General features: G+C 50.5%; 1 protein-coding gene across 6 annotated transcripts in view; it reads left to right on the plus strand.

The window, feature by feature from the left end:
* LOC146869127 (voltage-dependent L-type calcium channel subunit beta-1-like) overlaps nt 1–17,551 on the plus strand; it is a 275,900-nt gene that overhangs the window by 166,819 nt on the left and 91,530 nt on the right. For all 6 annotated transcript variants that reach the window (XM_085623828.1, XM_085624074.1, XM_085624106.1 and 3 more), the window contains 2 exons: nt 1,687–1,767; nt 2,733–2,791. In XM_085623828.1, the coding sequence (XP_085479954.1) occupies nt 1,687–1,767; nt 2,733–2,791 (140 nt within the window). The remainder of the gene's footprint in view (nt 1–1,686; nt 1,768–2,732; nt 2,792–17,551) is intronic.

Raw genomic sequence — 17,551 nt, forward strand, 5'->3', positions numbered from 1 at the left:
ATTGATGCGGCACATTTTGTCATTTTTTATTTTGTGATTTTTACACATTTAACATTGTCTGGGCAAAGAGTTCCCCTTATTACTACCAGTTTAACATCCAAATACAGCAATAAGCAACAGAATGAAGGCCAGTGAACCGTGGCATTGGGATTTCCACAGTACGGGGACACGTCCGCTGAGTCATTTTTGAACCGTTTCAGCCGGAAACAAAATGTTACAATCTGCAGCTTATGCGGCGGATGATGGGTAAGTGGCAAGTGCCGCGAATCCATAAGTGCCGCAGCCGTAGAACCGCATCATTTCAGTCGCCCTGCCTAGACTGTCTTTAGACAACAGCACTTCCTTCAGTTCCTTCTGTGAGGCCCGGAGTATTTCCAGGTTTTTGAGGGCGACGAACTTCCTTTTGTTTCCCACTTTGCTAGAGTTGAATTTACCAGGTGTTGCAGAGCTGCGTCTTTTATCACCATTTGAGATCAGAAAGTAAAAACACAAAAAAAGACGAATATTCTTTAGGTGAAATCAGAACATCAATTCCTGGTCTACTTGTGTCACTAAAGGAAGGGTCTTTGAACGTGGGTCGCCGCCCACCAACCACCATCCTTCCTGGATTCACAGAGCTCTGAACTGATCAGTCCCCTTCTCAGTGGAAAAGTGGTGTCATAATTCCTGCTCCGCCATTACCTTGGAGCAAAGTGTATCCAAACAGCAAACTGTCACCTACTCCAATTCCCTCCTGGAAATCTTCTAGTCTTCGCAGGGACCATGAAAGGGCCTTTCGCTTGCTCGTCTGTCAGTGTGATGCCTCAACTTAGTGAAAATTCCCTTTAATGTGCAAGGCCCAATCTAATGACCCTCCCCTACCATTATTCTCCCAGCACATGTTGCAACAGGAGCTTCTCTGCCTCGAGTAAGACACAGTGGGAGATGGGACTGCAGCAAGTCCTTCTGGGAGAAATATACAGAAAGAAATCCCAACTTCAGGAAAACACCTCACTTTAATGTTAATGGACAAACAGCGGTTATCTCTGGTCATCCATGGGTGGCTGTAGCTTCCTGCTTTTTTGCACAAAGTTTGACCTGGGTATAGCAGAAGGTGGGACTGCTTGGACATATTTATTGTGAGAGTCCAGATTGCAGGGAAATCTGTGCATGGCAGGCCACTGCATCGAAGGAGGTTCCTGCACAGAACACCCATTGGTGGGAGTCTACAATAACCTTTCAAGAACCTTAAATAATGTAATAGGGAGAAGAGGGTCCATAAGACTTGAGACCCACGCTTGTTGTGGACAACATTTGTGTATGTGTATGGTGCTGTACTTTGTACTGTAGGCTTTGTCGTGTGTATTTTGTGTATTTAGATTGTGCTGTGGCACTTGCTTTCCTTATCACATGTTGCACCGTGTAGTGTATATGATGTGTTTTAAGCTAAAGCCTGAGTTTGAAGAACATATATAGTGTTACATACTTCCTGATGCATGCACTGCGCGGTGTGCTAGTCCCAGAATGTACCCTCCTTTATGCACACTGTTTGCTGCAGTGTTTAAAATATCTCCTGCATTATGCCATCTCACGTCTCTATTGGTCATCTCGTTGCCTCTCTGGGCTTCTGTGGTGGGTCCTTATTTTTGAGATGCCCCCTTGGCAGAATGTAGATACCACTGCATATCTGACATTTCTTTCTTGCAGATTGAGCACGTGCCACCATACGATGTAGTGCCATCTATGAGACCCGTCATCCTTGTGGGTCCCTCGCTGAAAGGCTACGAGGTAAGGAGCTAGTCTGAGTGTCATAGCCGTTCCATGGTCATCACTCTGGGAACATGCAGGTTGGTGAGCGCCCACCTCTATCTTCCTCCTCCTAACACTGCCATGGGGCCTTCTCTGAAAGGCATTGACTTAAGGAGATGACGTCTGGACTTCCCCTCATCAGAAAGCGACTGCCTTTACCATGAATCCTAACCAAAGGACTGTGCGATAAGAAACGGGCCGAGAATCGTCATATCAGCGTAGGACATTCAGTGGCGGGCTATCCAGAATCTCACTCGTTCCTCCTGCCTTGGCGTCTCTTCCCACCATGAGGGCCTCATGAAGGGCTGTGAGGTGACTTGTGAACTCCCTCTAAAATCAGCTGAAGATAGTTCAGGGTATGGGTTCACCACACTATTCCATCTGTGTGAGGGGCTAGTATGGGGTAAGCACAGGAGCCATTCACAGAATATGCATTTGTCTTTGACATCAACTCAACTAATATCTCTTATACAATCTCTAACTGTGAGTGTGCTTCTCTCCTTTCAACTTCCTTTTATGTATCCAGAACCTCTCCAAATGGACTGTGGTTAGGTGAAGAGCCCTAGATCATACAGTGTCCAGAGACTGCCAAATCGAAACGTCTCATCATTTTCTTAATGTTTATGTCTGTGCTTCTCCTCTCGGTGGGTCCGTTCTCCAGATTTTCTGAAAGAGGTGGGAGATGCAACACTTTTAATCCTGTCTTGAGAGGCGTTGATAAGACCCCTTTAGAGCAGGCAGCATTGATATCCAAGACAGGCTCATGAAGAGATAAAGGACAGCGCTCCACCCCTCTCTACTGGAAAAGCACAGTTTAAACAAACCGGTGACTCGCTCACTTAGGATTGTAGTCCAGACATGCGCTCTTTTTCGCTCTGTGAGTAACCTCTTTGCTCTAGTTGCTCTCCCTGAATACTCTTGTATATTCTTTTTTCACGCTGCAGGTCACAGACATGATGCAGAAAGCCCTCTTTGATTTCCTGAAACACAGATTTGATGGCAGGTAAGCAGCATTGAGAATCAATATGGCAGTGGGGTTGCGGGGATTAAATAGCGAGACAATTAGAACGCATGTCTGGGGGGACGTAGAGTGATCCCTGCTATGCGTGATTCGTACACTTATGTTAAAAGCAGACAATACACACCGTGACCAGTTCCTCTCTGAAAATAATCAATTCATTGGTAATTCCTTCCCTCCTGGGGCTTATACTCCTGCATGCCTCAATTTATTAATGCACATCTAGCCCTTTCCCCCAAAGGTAACTTGCACCATGCTTGGTGGGACTCTGACTAGCAAAAGCCATGCTTCAAACAAAATATGTCGAACTAAGCATAAAAACGTGAAGAGCCATGGAGACTTCTTAATGTTATAATTGCTGTTTCTATCCCAAATAGTCAGAGAAAACCACCAGCTGGCTTGTCCATTGGCCGATTATTTCATCAATATTACCCAGTATTGGGGCATCTTTTATAGATTAACATGCTTGAATCATTCCCTGTTGTCGAAGTGGTAGTCCCACGGTAATATAAATAAAGCAGTAATTAAAGAACCTCCATAGGCTATCATGGAGGCAACCATGCCTTTAATAGCCTATCTACCTCCTTTTCTAAAAAAGGACCACTCTTAAATACAACCAATCAGTAACCAGCACCCTCTAGAACCTTCCCAAGAGAGGCTGAATCCCTCAGCTTTTCATCGCACTTCATGTGTGAAGAGAGTCTCCCTGCGCTCTGCTCAGTTCTGCAACATTTCTCTCAGATAAGTCTAATTTTTCTTACTGGACAATGTCTGGTAGGAAAGGACTATTTCACCCTTGTAACTCCTGTGGGGAAAAAAGAGTTCATATTGATGATGCCCACAAGGATTGCATCTATTGCCTATATCCTCATCATGAGGCAAAACAATGTAAAATCTGCTGCACCTTTTCATCTAAGACTCTTAGAGATAGAGAGGGCAGACATTTGTTGTGGCTGAAGAAGACACAAGGAGCGTCTTCTGATGAGGAGAGGGACATTTCTCTAAATCCCATAAGAGGCCCAGGTCGCCTGAGGAGGTCAAGAAACACCCTAAAACCTCGCATCAGACCAAAGAAGCTCGAAAAAAGGAGAAAGAACCTAAAGTATCCTCAGAACTAGTCTTGCCACATCATTCTGGGACTTCTAAGGCAAAACTGAAATCTTCAGGACATTCCATGCTTAAATCCAGCCACAGATCCTTGTCGGCGTCCGTTTTACCTTTGAAGCCTGTTTCTTCATCAATGCCGATGACCACTACTCTCCTTGTCGAGGCCGTGGACGGAGCCTACGGCATCGACAGCGAGCATCAACGCCCCGATATCGTCTACATTATCCTTACCGCCGTCGAAGACCTCAGTGACGAGTTTGTCATCGGCGCTGATGACACCATCACCGTCGGCTCCACCGTCGACGAGCTCACCATCAACAGCTTCTACGACGACATAGCCGGCGATTTTGCCGCCAACAAGAAAATCAGGTTCGCCGGCGGTCCCATCGTCGACAGACCCATCAACGCCGCTCCCGTCGACTAAGTCACTGCAAATGCAGTTCACACCATCGAGATTATCCCTGCTGGATTCCAGTCGCCAGGGAAGATTTCGCCTTTACTCCCAAGTCACCATCTAGACACAGAGGAAACGGATGACGATGGTCTGTTTGGGACTGCTCATAGTCCTTCCTAACTTAATGTCAAGTGTCAGGAGGAGGATGAGGACTAATATGACGAGGAGCAGTACTACCACCACTATCCAGTTCCTCCTACACAATATCAGCATTTTAGATATTATGTTGATCCACCAAGGCAACAGCCTGGTCAATTACCTTCTTCTTTAATACAAGACTTACAGGCCATGCTCAAGGACTACAGAAAAGGTTCTCGCCTCAAGAAATACATTACTGTGCCGCCGCCTCCATCAGCACCAACTGTAGCACCGCTTACAACAATACTGCCTCCTCCTGCTACTCCTAGGTTGACGCCACTTCCCATCATCCCTTCTCCACCTAGAGAAGAACCATCCTCTTCTGAAGAAGAGCTTGAAGAGGGAGTAATTCATGATCCTCCTCCACCCACTGATGCACGGGACAACTATATTACACCTGCACCATCCCCTCCTCTTTGTCGTCCTTCTGACTCACCTCCAGAGGACATTGGAGGTTTTCATAATCTGATGAAAAGGGCTACGTCCAGATTTTATCTGCCCACAATAGCCAAGCAATCCGATTGTCTCCTTTATGACTTTAAAGAACAATCAAGGAAATCAGTAAGATCCAAACCCCTTATAGACCATATCTGGCAGGAAGAACTTAAAGTCATGAAATCACCGGCCACTGTAGTGCCGGTCCTGCCAAGATTAGATAAAAATACAGGGCACCCGAGGATTCCCCTGCATGCCTTATGGGTCATCCCAATCCAGACTCTGTGATTTCCAAAGCGGCTCAGAGAAGATCAAAACATCCGTCCACCCCATCAGGTCTCCACCGGACAAGGATGAGTACAGTTTGGATACCATTGGGAAGAGATTCTCATCCATCTCCGCAGTCCCTGTCAGGGCTGCTAATACACCAGCCTAGCCATTCTGGGGCACTACGATCAGAAAATGTGGTCCGATATCGGAGCCATGCTGGAGTTTATACCGGAGGAAAATAACCAGGAATTTCATAAGGTCCTGGCTGAGGGAGAGCGCACAGCGGCCGAAATTATAGACTGTGCTAAGGACATAGCCACAGCAGGTTTTCGACAACTAGCTGGTGCGGCTGTTTTAAGACGCCAAGGATGGCTTAGGGCACGGGTACTCATAGTATGGCCCGCGGGCCGCCAGCGGCCCGGCAAGCCTTCCTTGGTGGCCCGCGGACCTTGCAGGCAACATACCTCTGTGTTTTTTATATCGCCGGTTGCAGCAGCGCGGAGCTATGGGGGCCGGGCGATTCTTTTAAAAACCATTCACTTGTTAATAAGGCTTTGTTGTATTTCACCTCTTCTTAGCGCCCCTGCATCTCCACTCTGATTGAGTGGAGATGCAGGGGCGCTAAGAAGAGGTGAAATTCAACAAAGCCTCATTAACAAGTGAATGGTCTTTAAAAGACCTGTGAAGTACTTGGGTGCGGCGGCTGTGTGTGTTCCAGGGAAGCTGTCTCAGCAGTGGGGTGAGGTGACAGAGGACAGCAGGCTGAGGTGAGGGGGGGCAGCAGCTAGTGAGAGCAGTGGGTGAGTTTACAGCGGAAGGAAGACAGAGTGCAACAGAGGGAGGGAGAGAGAGAGGGAGAGGGGGAAGACAGAGAGCGGGAGACAGAGAGGGAGAGAGACAGAGAGAGAGGGAGACAGACAAGGAGACAGAGGGAGAGGAAGGGAGAGGGAGGGAGACAGAGGGAGGGAGGGAAACAGACAAGGAGACAGAGGGAGAGGAAGGGAGAGGGAGGGAGACAGAGGGGGAGGGAGGGAGGGAGACAGAGAGGGAGAGACTGAGAGAGAGGGAGGGATACAGAGAGGGACGGAGACAGAGAGGGAGGGCGGGAGACCGAGGGAGGGAGACAGAGAGGGAGGGAGGGAGACAGAGAGGGAGGGAGGGAGACAGAGAGGGAGGGAGGGAGACAGAGGGAGGGAGACAGAGGGAGGGAGACAGAAAGGGAGGGAGACAAACACAGTGAGTGAGACAGAGGGAGAGAGAGAGAGAGATAGAGGGAGGGAGAGAGAGAGAGAGGGAGAGAGAGAGGGAGAGGGCGGGAGACAGGGAGAGGGAAGGAGAGAGGGAGAGGAAGGGAGACAGAGAGAGGGAGACAGAGTGAGTGAGACAGGGAGGGAGGGAGACAGAGAGAGAGGGAGGGAGACAAGAGGGAGGGAGACAGGAGGGAGGAAGACAGGAGGGAGGGAGACAGGAGGGAGTGACACGGAGGGAGAGAGACAGAGAGATCGAGGGAGACGGAGAGAGAGTGGAGATGCAGGGGCGCTAAGAAGAGGTGAAATTCAACAAAGCCTCATTAACAAGTGAATGGTCTTTAAAAGACCTGTGAAGTACTTGGGTGCGGCGGCTGTGTGTGTTCCAGGGAAGCTGTCTCAGCAGTGGGGTGAGGTGACAGGGACAGCAGGGTGAGGTGAGGGGGGGCAGCAGCTAGTGAGAGCAGTGGGTGAGTTTACAGCGGAAGGAAGACAGAGTGCAACAGAGGGAGGGAGAGAGAGAGGGAGAGGGGGAAGACAGAGAGCGGGAGACAGAGAGGGAGAGAGACAGAGAGAGAGGGAGACAGACAAGGAGACAGAGGGAGAGGAAGGGAGAGGGAGGGAGACAGAGGGAGAGAGACTGAGAGAGAGGGAGGGATACAGAGAGGGACGGAGACAGAGAGGGAGGGCGGGAGACCGAGGGAGGGAGACAGAGAGGGAGGGAGGGAGACAGAGAGGGAGGGAGGGAGACAGAGGGAGGGAGACAGAGGGAGGGAGACAGAGGGAGGGAGACAGAGAGGGAGGGAGACAAACACAGTGAGTGAGACAGAGGGAGAGAGACTGAGAGAGAGGGAGGGATACAGAGAGGGACGGAGACCGAGAGGGAGGGCGGGAGATCGAGGGAGGGAGACAGAGAGGGAGGGAGGGAGACAGAGAGGGAGGGAGGGAGACAGAGGGAGGGAGACAGAGGGAGGGAGACAGAGAGGGAGGGAGACAAACACAGTGAGTGAGACAGAGGGAGAGAGAAAGAGATAGAGGGAGGGAGAGAGAGAGAGGGAGAGAGAGAGGGAGAGGGCGGGAGACAGGGAGAGGGAAGGAGAGAGGGAGAGGAAGGGAGACAGAGAGAGGGAGACAGAGTGAGTGAGAAAGGGTGAGTGAGACAGGGAGGGAGGGAGACAGAGAGAGAGGGAGGGAGACAAGAGGGAGGGAGACAGGAGGGAGGGAGACAGGAGGGAGGGAGACAGGAGGGAGTGACACGGAGGGAGGGAGACAGAGAGAGGGAGGGAGACGGAGAGAGAGGGAGACACAGAGTGAGTGAGACAGAGGGAGACGGAGACAGAGGAAGGGAGACAGAGGAAGGGAGACAGAGAGAGGGAGACAGAGAGAGGGAGACAGAGAGAGGGAGACAGAGAGAGGGAGACAGAGAGAGGGAGACAGAGAGAGGGAGACAGAGAGAGGGAGACAGAGGGAGGGAGACAGAGGGAGGGAGACAGTGGGGAGGGAGACAGTGGGGAGGGAGGCAGTGGGGAGGGAGGCAGTGGGGAGGGAGACAAGTGGGGAGACAAGTGGGGAGACAAGTGGGGAGGGAGACAAGTGGGGAGGGAGACAAGTGGGGAGGGAGACAAGTGGGGAGGGAGACAAGTGGGGAGGGAGACAATTGGGGAGGGAGACAAGTGGGGAGGGAGATACATTGGGAGGGAGACAAGAGGGAGGGAGACAAGAGGGAGGGAGACAAGAGGGAGGGAGACAAGAGGGAGGGAGACAAGAGGGAGGGAGACATACAGAGGGAGGGAGACAAGAGGGAGGGAGACATACAGAGGGAGGGAGAGAGAGGGACTGGGAGGGAGGGAGGGAGACAAGAGGGAGGGAGACAAGGGAGGGATACAAGAGGGAGAGAGATGAGGGAGGGAGACAAGAGGGAGGGAGCCATACAGAGGGAGGGAGAGGGAGGGACTGAGACAGAGAGAGGGAGGGAGACAAGAGGGAGGGAGACAAGAGGGAGGGAGACAAGAGGGAGGGAGACAAGAGGGAGGGAGACAAGAGGGAGGGAGACAAGAGGGAGGGAGACAAGAGGGAGGGAGACAAGAGGAAGGGAGACAAGAGGGAGGGAGACATACAGAGGGAGGAAGACATACAGAGAGAGGGACTGAGAGGGAGGGAGGGAGACAAGAGGGAGGGAGACGAGGGAGGGAGACAAGAGGGAGGGAGACATACAGAGGGAGGGAGAGGGAGGGAGGGACTGAGACAGAGAGAGGGAGGGAGACAGAGAGGGAGGGAGACACAGAGTGAGTGAGACAGAGGGAGACAGAGACAGAGGGAGGGAGGGAGAGAGAAAGGGAGATGGGGAGGGAGACAGAGGGAGAGAGAGAGAGAGAGAGAGATAGAGAGAGAGGGAGACAGAGAGAGGGGGAGGGATAGAGAGAGAGAGAGATAGAGAGAGAGGGAGACAGAGAGAGGGGGAGGGATAGAGAGAGAGAGTGATAGAGGGAGGGAGACAGAGAGATAGATAGATAGATAGATAGATAGATAGATAGATAGATAGATAGATAGATAGATAGATAGATAGATAGATAGATAGATAGATAGATAGATGAATGCCGGGTCTGGTGGCTCAGTGGACGAAGGCGTCCGCTGCAGGAGCCTGTGTTCAACCTCATGGTCACAGGTTTTTATTTTTTTGCTCTAGCCCTGCCCCCTCCCCCACTGCCCCCGCCCCCACCGGTGCGCCCCTCGGCCACAAACCACACTGTAAATTTGGCCCCCGAGAAAAAGTTTGTGAGTACCCATGGCTTAGGGTAACGTCCTTCCGTCCAGAAGTGCAATCTAAGATACTGCACATGACGTATGATGGAGACAGTCTATTTGGAAAACATATAGACAATGCTCTACTAGCCATCAAAACGGATACAGACACAGCCAAAGCATTAGGTACCCTACAGTATTGTAAAGTGTCCTTTCCAGGTGCACGAGGACGTAGATTTTCAGGCTATAGAGGTACTTTCCAGCGCACCCAAAACTATCAATCCTTTCACCCGCAATATCGTCAGGGTTACCAGCAGCAATCCTATTGACAGCCAACAACAGCTGGTTTCTCCAGGCAAGGCTCACACAGGAAACCAACATCACAAGCACGCAACTCAGGCTGCAAGCAGGGACCTAATCAGGGTACCAGCTACTACTCACCCCCCAACCGGGGCGAACGTTTCCAGTTATATCCATCAATGGCGCAATATTGCGACTGACAGATGGGTCTTGGATCTCATATCTTATGGCCACACTCTAGAACTCATCCAGCACCCACCGAACACTCCACCCAAGGGATCGCTCCCCCTCATCTTCACTTGCTCAAACAGGAAGCAAAGATTATGCTACTGAAAGGGACAATAGAGAGGGTTTCTGTAGCACAAAGAAGAAAAGGATTTTACTCCTGCTTCTTCCTGATACGCAAGAAATCGGGAGAGTGGAGACCTATTTTAGACCTCAGACGGCTGTACAAATTCCTCAAAAATCAGACCTTCAGAATGGTTACACTCTCCGACATCCTTCGGCGCCTCAACAGCGGGCACTACATGGCATCACGGGATTTAGAGGATGCTTATTTGCCTGTCCCCATACACCCCAAACACAGAAAGTTCCTCCGAATCACAGTGACTGGTATCCCCTATCAGTTCCGAGTCCTGCCTTTCGGCCTCAAATCTGCTCCACTGATTTTCACCAAGTTTCTGGCCCCAGTGGAAGCCGCCTTGCGGAACCAGGGTAACCAAGTATTTCCATATTTGGACGATTGGCTCCTGAAAGTGTCATCGGCCCGTCCAGCGCCTGCAGCTACAAGAGATTGCATAGATATGGTCTGTAGGAGAGTAGGGTCTGCTTTCTATGTTCACCCCCACTTTTTGCTTTTGCTTTACTGGTTTTCGACTTAGATGTGGCTGTGGGCCTGCTGATCAGACCCACAGCCCTGCTGTTCTCTCTCTAAATTAATACTATGTACTTTAGGTGCATAACCCATTTGGATAGGATCACCTTATTGGCCCCTGTACAGTGTACCCTAGGTACCCAGGGCATAGGTGTACCCTAGGCCTACCAGGGGCTGCAGCATGTATTATGCCACCCCTGGCCTGGCCTTCCATTTTGACACAACTAGCTGATCACTCAGCTGGGGCAAGGTCGTGTAATCACCCCTTGCTTAGGTGTAGTATTCCTATACCTAACTTATATATAGACACATGTGTACCTATCAGTCACTCCTATGGCAGGCCTTAACAATCCTGGAGGCAGAGTGCTTGGTAACATGTGAGATGGTGCTCTAGCATGAGCTGAGCCTGTCTGCAGCTTTCGGAACCATGTCCTTATAGCTGTTCTATGATATAGCCTACCATATACTCTTAAAGTGCCTTATAATCTTAGACGGTTATGGTAACTATGGTTTGGCTTTATCGAAACATGTCGTGTAAGGTGTCTAACACTGTGGAATAATACCCCCATGCCATTTCTGGACATGAGAATATTATTCCCCCCTTCTAGAGGGAGAGACATGTTAAAATCATACTTCACTGTTAGCCTCTGACCAAAGCCTCAGCATCACAAAATGGATGCTGCTGCCACGACACAAGTCTGACCTCCTGCAGCTGGGAGTGATCCCAGCCAGGGAGGCCTGGACAATAGGTTTCCTGCTTGGGGAGGTGCTAGCACCTCCCCAGACAGCCTTTAGTGTATTGGGGCAGGGTGGGCTGAAAGGAATGAGACATGCCTGGGGCACACAAGGTGTCCCATGCATAGTCCAGTTCAAACCGGTGCTGGGGCACTCCAGCCCCAGCTCTGGCGCGAAACTGGACAAAGGGAAGTGGGTGTAACCACCCCCTCCCAGGTCCCACCCATAAGGCGTGACCTAGCAGGTATCCCAGCCCCCCAGATTAGTATAAGAGTGGGAGTTGGGCCTCAAGACTTTAGATTATCCTGAACCTGCAACTTGAACAGAAACTCTGGACCTTCGACATTCGACGAAAGAAGAAGACTGAAGAATCTCCCTTGTGGCCAAGGAGTGGCTACCCTGTGCAAACAGGCACCATCAAGAGACTACCCTTTGCTTTGTGAACGTTTCCCAAGGAACCGACTGCAGAGCCCGACCAGAGCCTTGACTCTCAGACTTCTCCGACCCTCATCCACATCTGCAGCAGAGCTGAGATCCGTGGAGGCGACGAGCGACGTGGGACCGGCTACCTGGAAAAAGTGGCTAGTAACTTACAGCGCAGCTTCTGAGGTACCCTCGAAGTTGTGCACCGGGGATTGAGAAGCCCCACCCCCAAGCACCATCTGCACCGAAGACCAGCCCCCCACACTCAACGAGTCCTGCGTGGGGCCCTTCAGCATTTTCCTGCTTGCCGCGTCTGTCCGGTTGCTTGCCCGCTGGCTAGTGGCCTTTGTGACGACGCATCCCGAAATCTTCTGCGCTGGTTTGGCTCCTCCAGACTGGCTCCTGCTTCCCTGCAAAGAAGAAGCACCCCAGACCTTCCTGGTCTGATCCTGAAGCAAGTCCTCCGTTCCTCGTGGGTTCCGCTTGCCAAGGCCTGGTGAGTCCTAGCCCAGCTTCGACGCCGCCGACAGCAAGAGCCTTCGTGGGACAGCTCGCCTCCTGGTCCTGGTCATCCTCGACGCTTCCTGGTCCTCCTGGCTGCAGCGACAAGCTCCACCTTCACCTGCAACTCTTCACGACATCGTCTGGTTCCGTCCTGGTTCCACGTGGTCACTGGCTAGTGATCTTGACTCTGTCCCCTCTGCTTGCAGGTCTCTTCTCTTCTTGATCCCAGCCTTGGGATCCACCGGACACTCTTCACTGACTGCCTGTCAGCATCTTTCTTCAGGCATCCATAGGAGTCGACGACGAAACCCGACGCAACTTCAACCCTATGCACCCGCAGCCTGTGGGCTAGGTAACTTGGGTACTCCGGTGCTCATCAGGATAGTGACTATCCTAGTGTCTAAGTTTCAAGTGTCGACTTCCTAGCTACTCCGGAAGTGTCCTAAATCTATCTATTTCTAAACTGTACTATTGCTAGTGACTTTTACGCATTACGCGTGAGTGTTTCCACTCTGCATACGAATCCCGTGGGCCTCCCACTTCCTATCCCTTGGTAGTCTAGTGTAGCCCCAGCGATTCCCTAGGCCTAGGCCTATTCTATTTCCGTGACAGTGGTCCTTATACCACTTACTTAGTATATGGTTTGCGTGGCCCCTAGGGCCTAACTGTATCACTTACCTGTGTGACTTACTGTATGCATTAATAAGACTGTGTTGTACTTACCTCTAATCTCATAAAGAGTGCTGTGGGTTTGCTTAGAATAAATACACTTTATTTTATATATATATCTGTTGTGGTGTCCTTTCATTTGGTATTCAAGGGATTATATATGGTATCACAGCTGGCTTCACATGCCATTCAGAGTTTAGCCTAAGACTGCTCTTGTCCATGCTACCACTAGGATAGCTGGTCTATAAGGTTGACTTTACAACCAATCACCATAAGGGTCTTTGGACTGATATAAGGTGTACACTATAACTAGTGACATCATACATCAGGCCAACTTCTCACATTGGTGAGCAGCGGGTGGGATCTGAGCTTGCTGTTGTAATACCATTGTAATCTTGAGATACTAAATTGAAAGATCACACAGATATTGTCTAGGTACATATAACATAGTTTATAATACTTAAGTCCTACTGGACTTAGTGGTTGTAGGTTGAAGGGAGTAACACACCCTGACTACAACTACTAGAGAGGTTTAGTAGAAACAACTAGTGTAGGTAGGTGCACACACCACACCCTCACTAGATCATGCCTCTGGGTGGAGATCAAGTTGATGCTCTCTCAGGAGGGGCAGGTCTGCAGAAGACCCCCTCTAGGTATGATACCTTAACATTCCAGGAGATGAGACAATTGTGTACCTCCAGAGGAATAAAACAGGGTGCAAACCCTACCCTCCTTCAGTTAAGACAGCTCCTAGAGGAGTATGATTCTATTAGGGCCTCTCAGGCAGGTGCCCTAGGTACAGAGGAGGGTCTACCCACCACAGAGGAGTCAGATGGGGCTTTGGATGGGGAGGTAGACAGCCAGGGCCAAGTAAGGAGACTTAGCCAGGCTAACCTAAGTCTACATGGGAGTTTGCATGGGGTCCCCCCATACAGACCCCCAAGTAGGTTTTCACAGAGAAGCAGGAGGGACAGATCCCCTTCAAGGGAATCCATCCACTCCCATGTTTCTAGCATCTCTAATGCTTCCTCTCACAGGGGAATGACTTCACCTGAGAGAAAGGAGCATGAAGCCAGAATGAGGGAGGCTAATCTGAGGATTCAGAGGGAAGAACTTGCCCTTGCCAAGGAGAAGCTTGCTCTGGCTAGAGAGCAAAAGTTAAGTGGGTCAGAACCCACTGGTGGCAGCAACATTCCTAGAGATAGAGACAGGCACTATGATAATAGAAATCTGAGCAAGATTTTCCCTCCCTACAAGAGTGGGGATGACATCCACAAATGGATAACTGCTTTGGAGAGGGCTTGCAAAGTACAGCAGGTACCCCAAAGTCAGTGGGCAGCTATCTTGTGGCTCTCCTTCTCTGAGAAAGGCAGAGACAAGCTCCTCACAGTTAGTGATGAGGATGCAGATAATTACACTGTCCTGAAGAGTGCTCTGATTGATGGGTTTGGCCTAACCACTGAACAATACAGGTTGTTGTTCAGGGATACCCAGAAGACACAGACTCAGGACTGGACTGACTTTGTAGATTGTGCCACTAAGGCTCTGGAAGGCTGGCTATTGGGAAGTAAGGTTAAGGACTATACAGGATTGTATAATTTGATCATGAGAGAACAAATACTTAACAACTGTCAAAACCAGCTATTGCATCAACACCTGATTGATTCTGATCTGACTTCTCCCCAAGAATTGGGAAAGAAGGCAGATCGATGGGTCAGGACTAGAGTTAAGCAGAAAAACCAGAACCAGGGCGGTGATCAGAAAAAGGCAGACCAGAAGGGTAATGAGCAGAAACAAAAAGGCCAGAAGTCTTCACCAGGCCCCCAAAAGGCTCAGGGGGAGGGTGGTTCCAAAAAGGACAAAAAGAAAGATGGCCAAAAGAAACCATGGTGCAACTATTGTCCAACTCACATTGGTTTAGTGAGTGCACCAAAAAGGATAAGCCCCCAGCCACCATTGCCCCTAAGGCAACTGTACCCCCTAGTTCAGCTGTAAGTGGTGGTTCCCAGCAAAAGGGTGTAGTAGGGTTAACCCTGGGAACTGAGGAGGATTCTGGCCTAGTCAGAGTACCTACTCAGGCTGTTCTGATCTGTGATGGGGACTTAGCTTTGTCCTCTACTGTAGGCCCCAGTAACCTGGGCAAGTACAGACAGACTCCTTTTATCAACCAAAGAATGGCTCAGGCCTACAGGGACACTGGGGCTAGTGTCACAATGGTGACACCTGCTTTTGTGGACCCTGGACAGATCATACTAGGTGAGAATTACCTAGTGACCAACGCTAGCAATGCCACTACCTCCCATAGTGTGGCTATTGTTAACTTCTCCTGGGGAGGGGTAACTGGCCTCAAGAAAGTGGTTGTTAGTTCAGACCTTCCTGTAGAGTGTTTACTGGGCAATGATCTTGAAACTTCAGTTTGGTCTGAAGTGGAGTATAGGACCCATGCAGAAATGCTGGGGATAGATGCACATGTCCTTGCTGTGACCAGGTCACAGGCCAAAAAGTGCAACACTGAACAAGTGCTGGATCCTGAAACTATGGACCAGTCACAACCCAAGAGAAAGAGCAGTAGGGTTAAGGCTGTGCCTTCCCCCCTGCCTCAGGTGGTGGATCAGCCCTCCCAGGAGGATGATTCTGAGAGCCCTGAAGGAACTGTCCTAGAAGAACTTGAACCTGATCAGGTTGAGTTTCTTGGGACAGGGGGACCTTCAAGGGCAGATCTGAGGCAGGCTCAATTAGACTGCCCCTCTCTTGAACCCCTCAGACAGCTGGCTGCTGCTGAGGCTGCAGGGAATGCTCAAGGTACCCATAGAGTGTATTGGGATGAAGGGCTACTGTACTCAGAGGCTAGAGACCCCAAGCCTGGTGCATCCAGGAGGTTGGTCATACCACTGAAGTTCCGGGGCTTCCTTCTCACCTTGGCCCATGATATTCCCCTTGCAGGACATTTAGGCCAGAACAAGACTTGGGACAGGCTTGTCCCTCACTTTCACTGGCCCCATATGTCAGAAGATACCAAGGAGTTTTGTCGCTCCTGTGTCACCTGCCAAGCCAGTGGCAAATCAGGTGGCACCACAAAGGCCCCCCTCATACCACTACCTGTGGTGGGGGTTCCCTTTGAGAGAGTGGGCATAGATATTGTAGGACCAATGGACCCACAAACAGCATCTGGGCACAGATTCATACTGGTGATAGTGGACCATGCCACCAGGTACCCAGAAGCAATTCCCCTGAGGACCACAACAGCTCCTGTTGTGGCAAGGGCCCTGCTTGGAGTATTCTCCAGAGTGGGCTTTCCAAAGGAGGTCATTTCTGACAGAGGTGCCAACTTCATGTCAGGATACTTGACTGCAATGTGGAAGGAGTGTGGTGTTAACTATAAGTTCACCACACCCTATCACCCACAGTGCAATGGGCTTGTTGAGAGATTCAACAAGACCCTAAAGGGAATGATAAAAGGATTACCAGATAAGCTTAGGCGAAGATGGGACATCCTTTTACCCTGCCTTCTGTTTGCTTACAGAGAGGTCCCACAAAAGGGGGTTGGCTACAGCCCTTTTGAGCTTTTGTTTGGGCATCCTGTAAGAGGACCCCTGTGTTTGGTGAAGGAAGGATGGGAGAGACCTCTCAGACAACCCAAACTAGACATAGTGGATTATGTACTTGGTCTCCGCTCCAGGATGGCAGAGTATATGAAGAAGGCTTCTAAAAACCTTGAGGCAAGCCAAGAACTCCAAAAAGCTTGGCATGACCAAAAGGTTGTGCTGACTGTGTTCCAGCCAGGTCAGAAAGTGTGGGTGTTGGAGCCAGTGGCCCCAGCAGCACTCCAAGACAAATGGTCTGGACCCCACACTATTGTTGAGAAAAAGGGAGAAGTCACCTACTTGGTGGACCTTGGGACTCCCAGAAGCCCCCACAGGGTGCTTCATGTCAACAGATTGAAGGCATATGTTGACAGGGCAGACATGGGGCTACTCATGGCTACAGATGAGGGGCAGGAGGAAGAGAGTGACCCTCTCCCAGACCTGTTGACTCAGAACCCTGATGATGGCTCAGTTGATGGTGTGGTCTTTTCTGACAGCCTCACTGTCCATCAGCAACAGGACTGCAGACAGGTTCTGCAATCCTACAGACATATGTTCTCTGACCCCAAGTCAGACAAACTGGTGCACCCATGAGGTGGACACTGGTGACAGTCTGCCTGTGAAGAGTAAAATCTACAGGCAACCTGACCATGTCAGGGACTGCATAAAAGTTGAGGTACAAAAGATGTTGGAGCTGGGAGTCATTGAACCTTCAGAGAGCCCTTGGGCTAGTCCTGTAGTTCTTGTGCCAAAACCTCACACCCAGGGTGGTAAGAGAGAGATGAGGTTTTGCGTAGACTACAGAGGTCTCAATGCTGTCACTAGGACAGATGCCCACCCAATACCTAGGGCAGATGAGCTCATTGACAGACTGGCAGCTGCTAAGTTTTTGAGCACATTTGACCTAACAGCAGGCTACTGGCAAATCAGACTAGCTGAGAGTGCAAAGGCCAAAACTGCTTTCTCGACCCCAGGAGGACATTATCAATTTGTGGTAATGCCCTTTGGTTTGAAGAATGCACCTGCCACTTTCCAAAGGCTGGTGAATCAAGTCCTTACTGGGTTGGATGACTATTGTGCAGCTTATCTTGATGATATTGCTGTCTTTAGCTCCACCTGGGAGGATCACCTGGTCCACCTGAGGAATGTTTTAGAGGCCCTGCACAAGGCAGGCCTCACTATCAAGGCCACTAAGTGCCAGATAGGGCAGAGCAAGGTTGTATACCTGGGCCACCTAGTTGGTGGGGGTCAGGTTCAACCACT

The sequence above is a fragment of the Triturus cristatus genome, chromosome 1_1 (assembly GCF_964204655.1).
Source record: "Triturus cristatus chromosome 1_1, aTriCri1.1, whole genome shotgun sequence".
Lineage (NCBI taxonomy): Eukaryota > Metazoa > Chordata > Amphibia > Caudata > Salamandridae > Triturus > Triturus cristatus.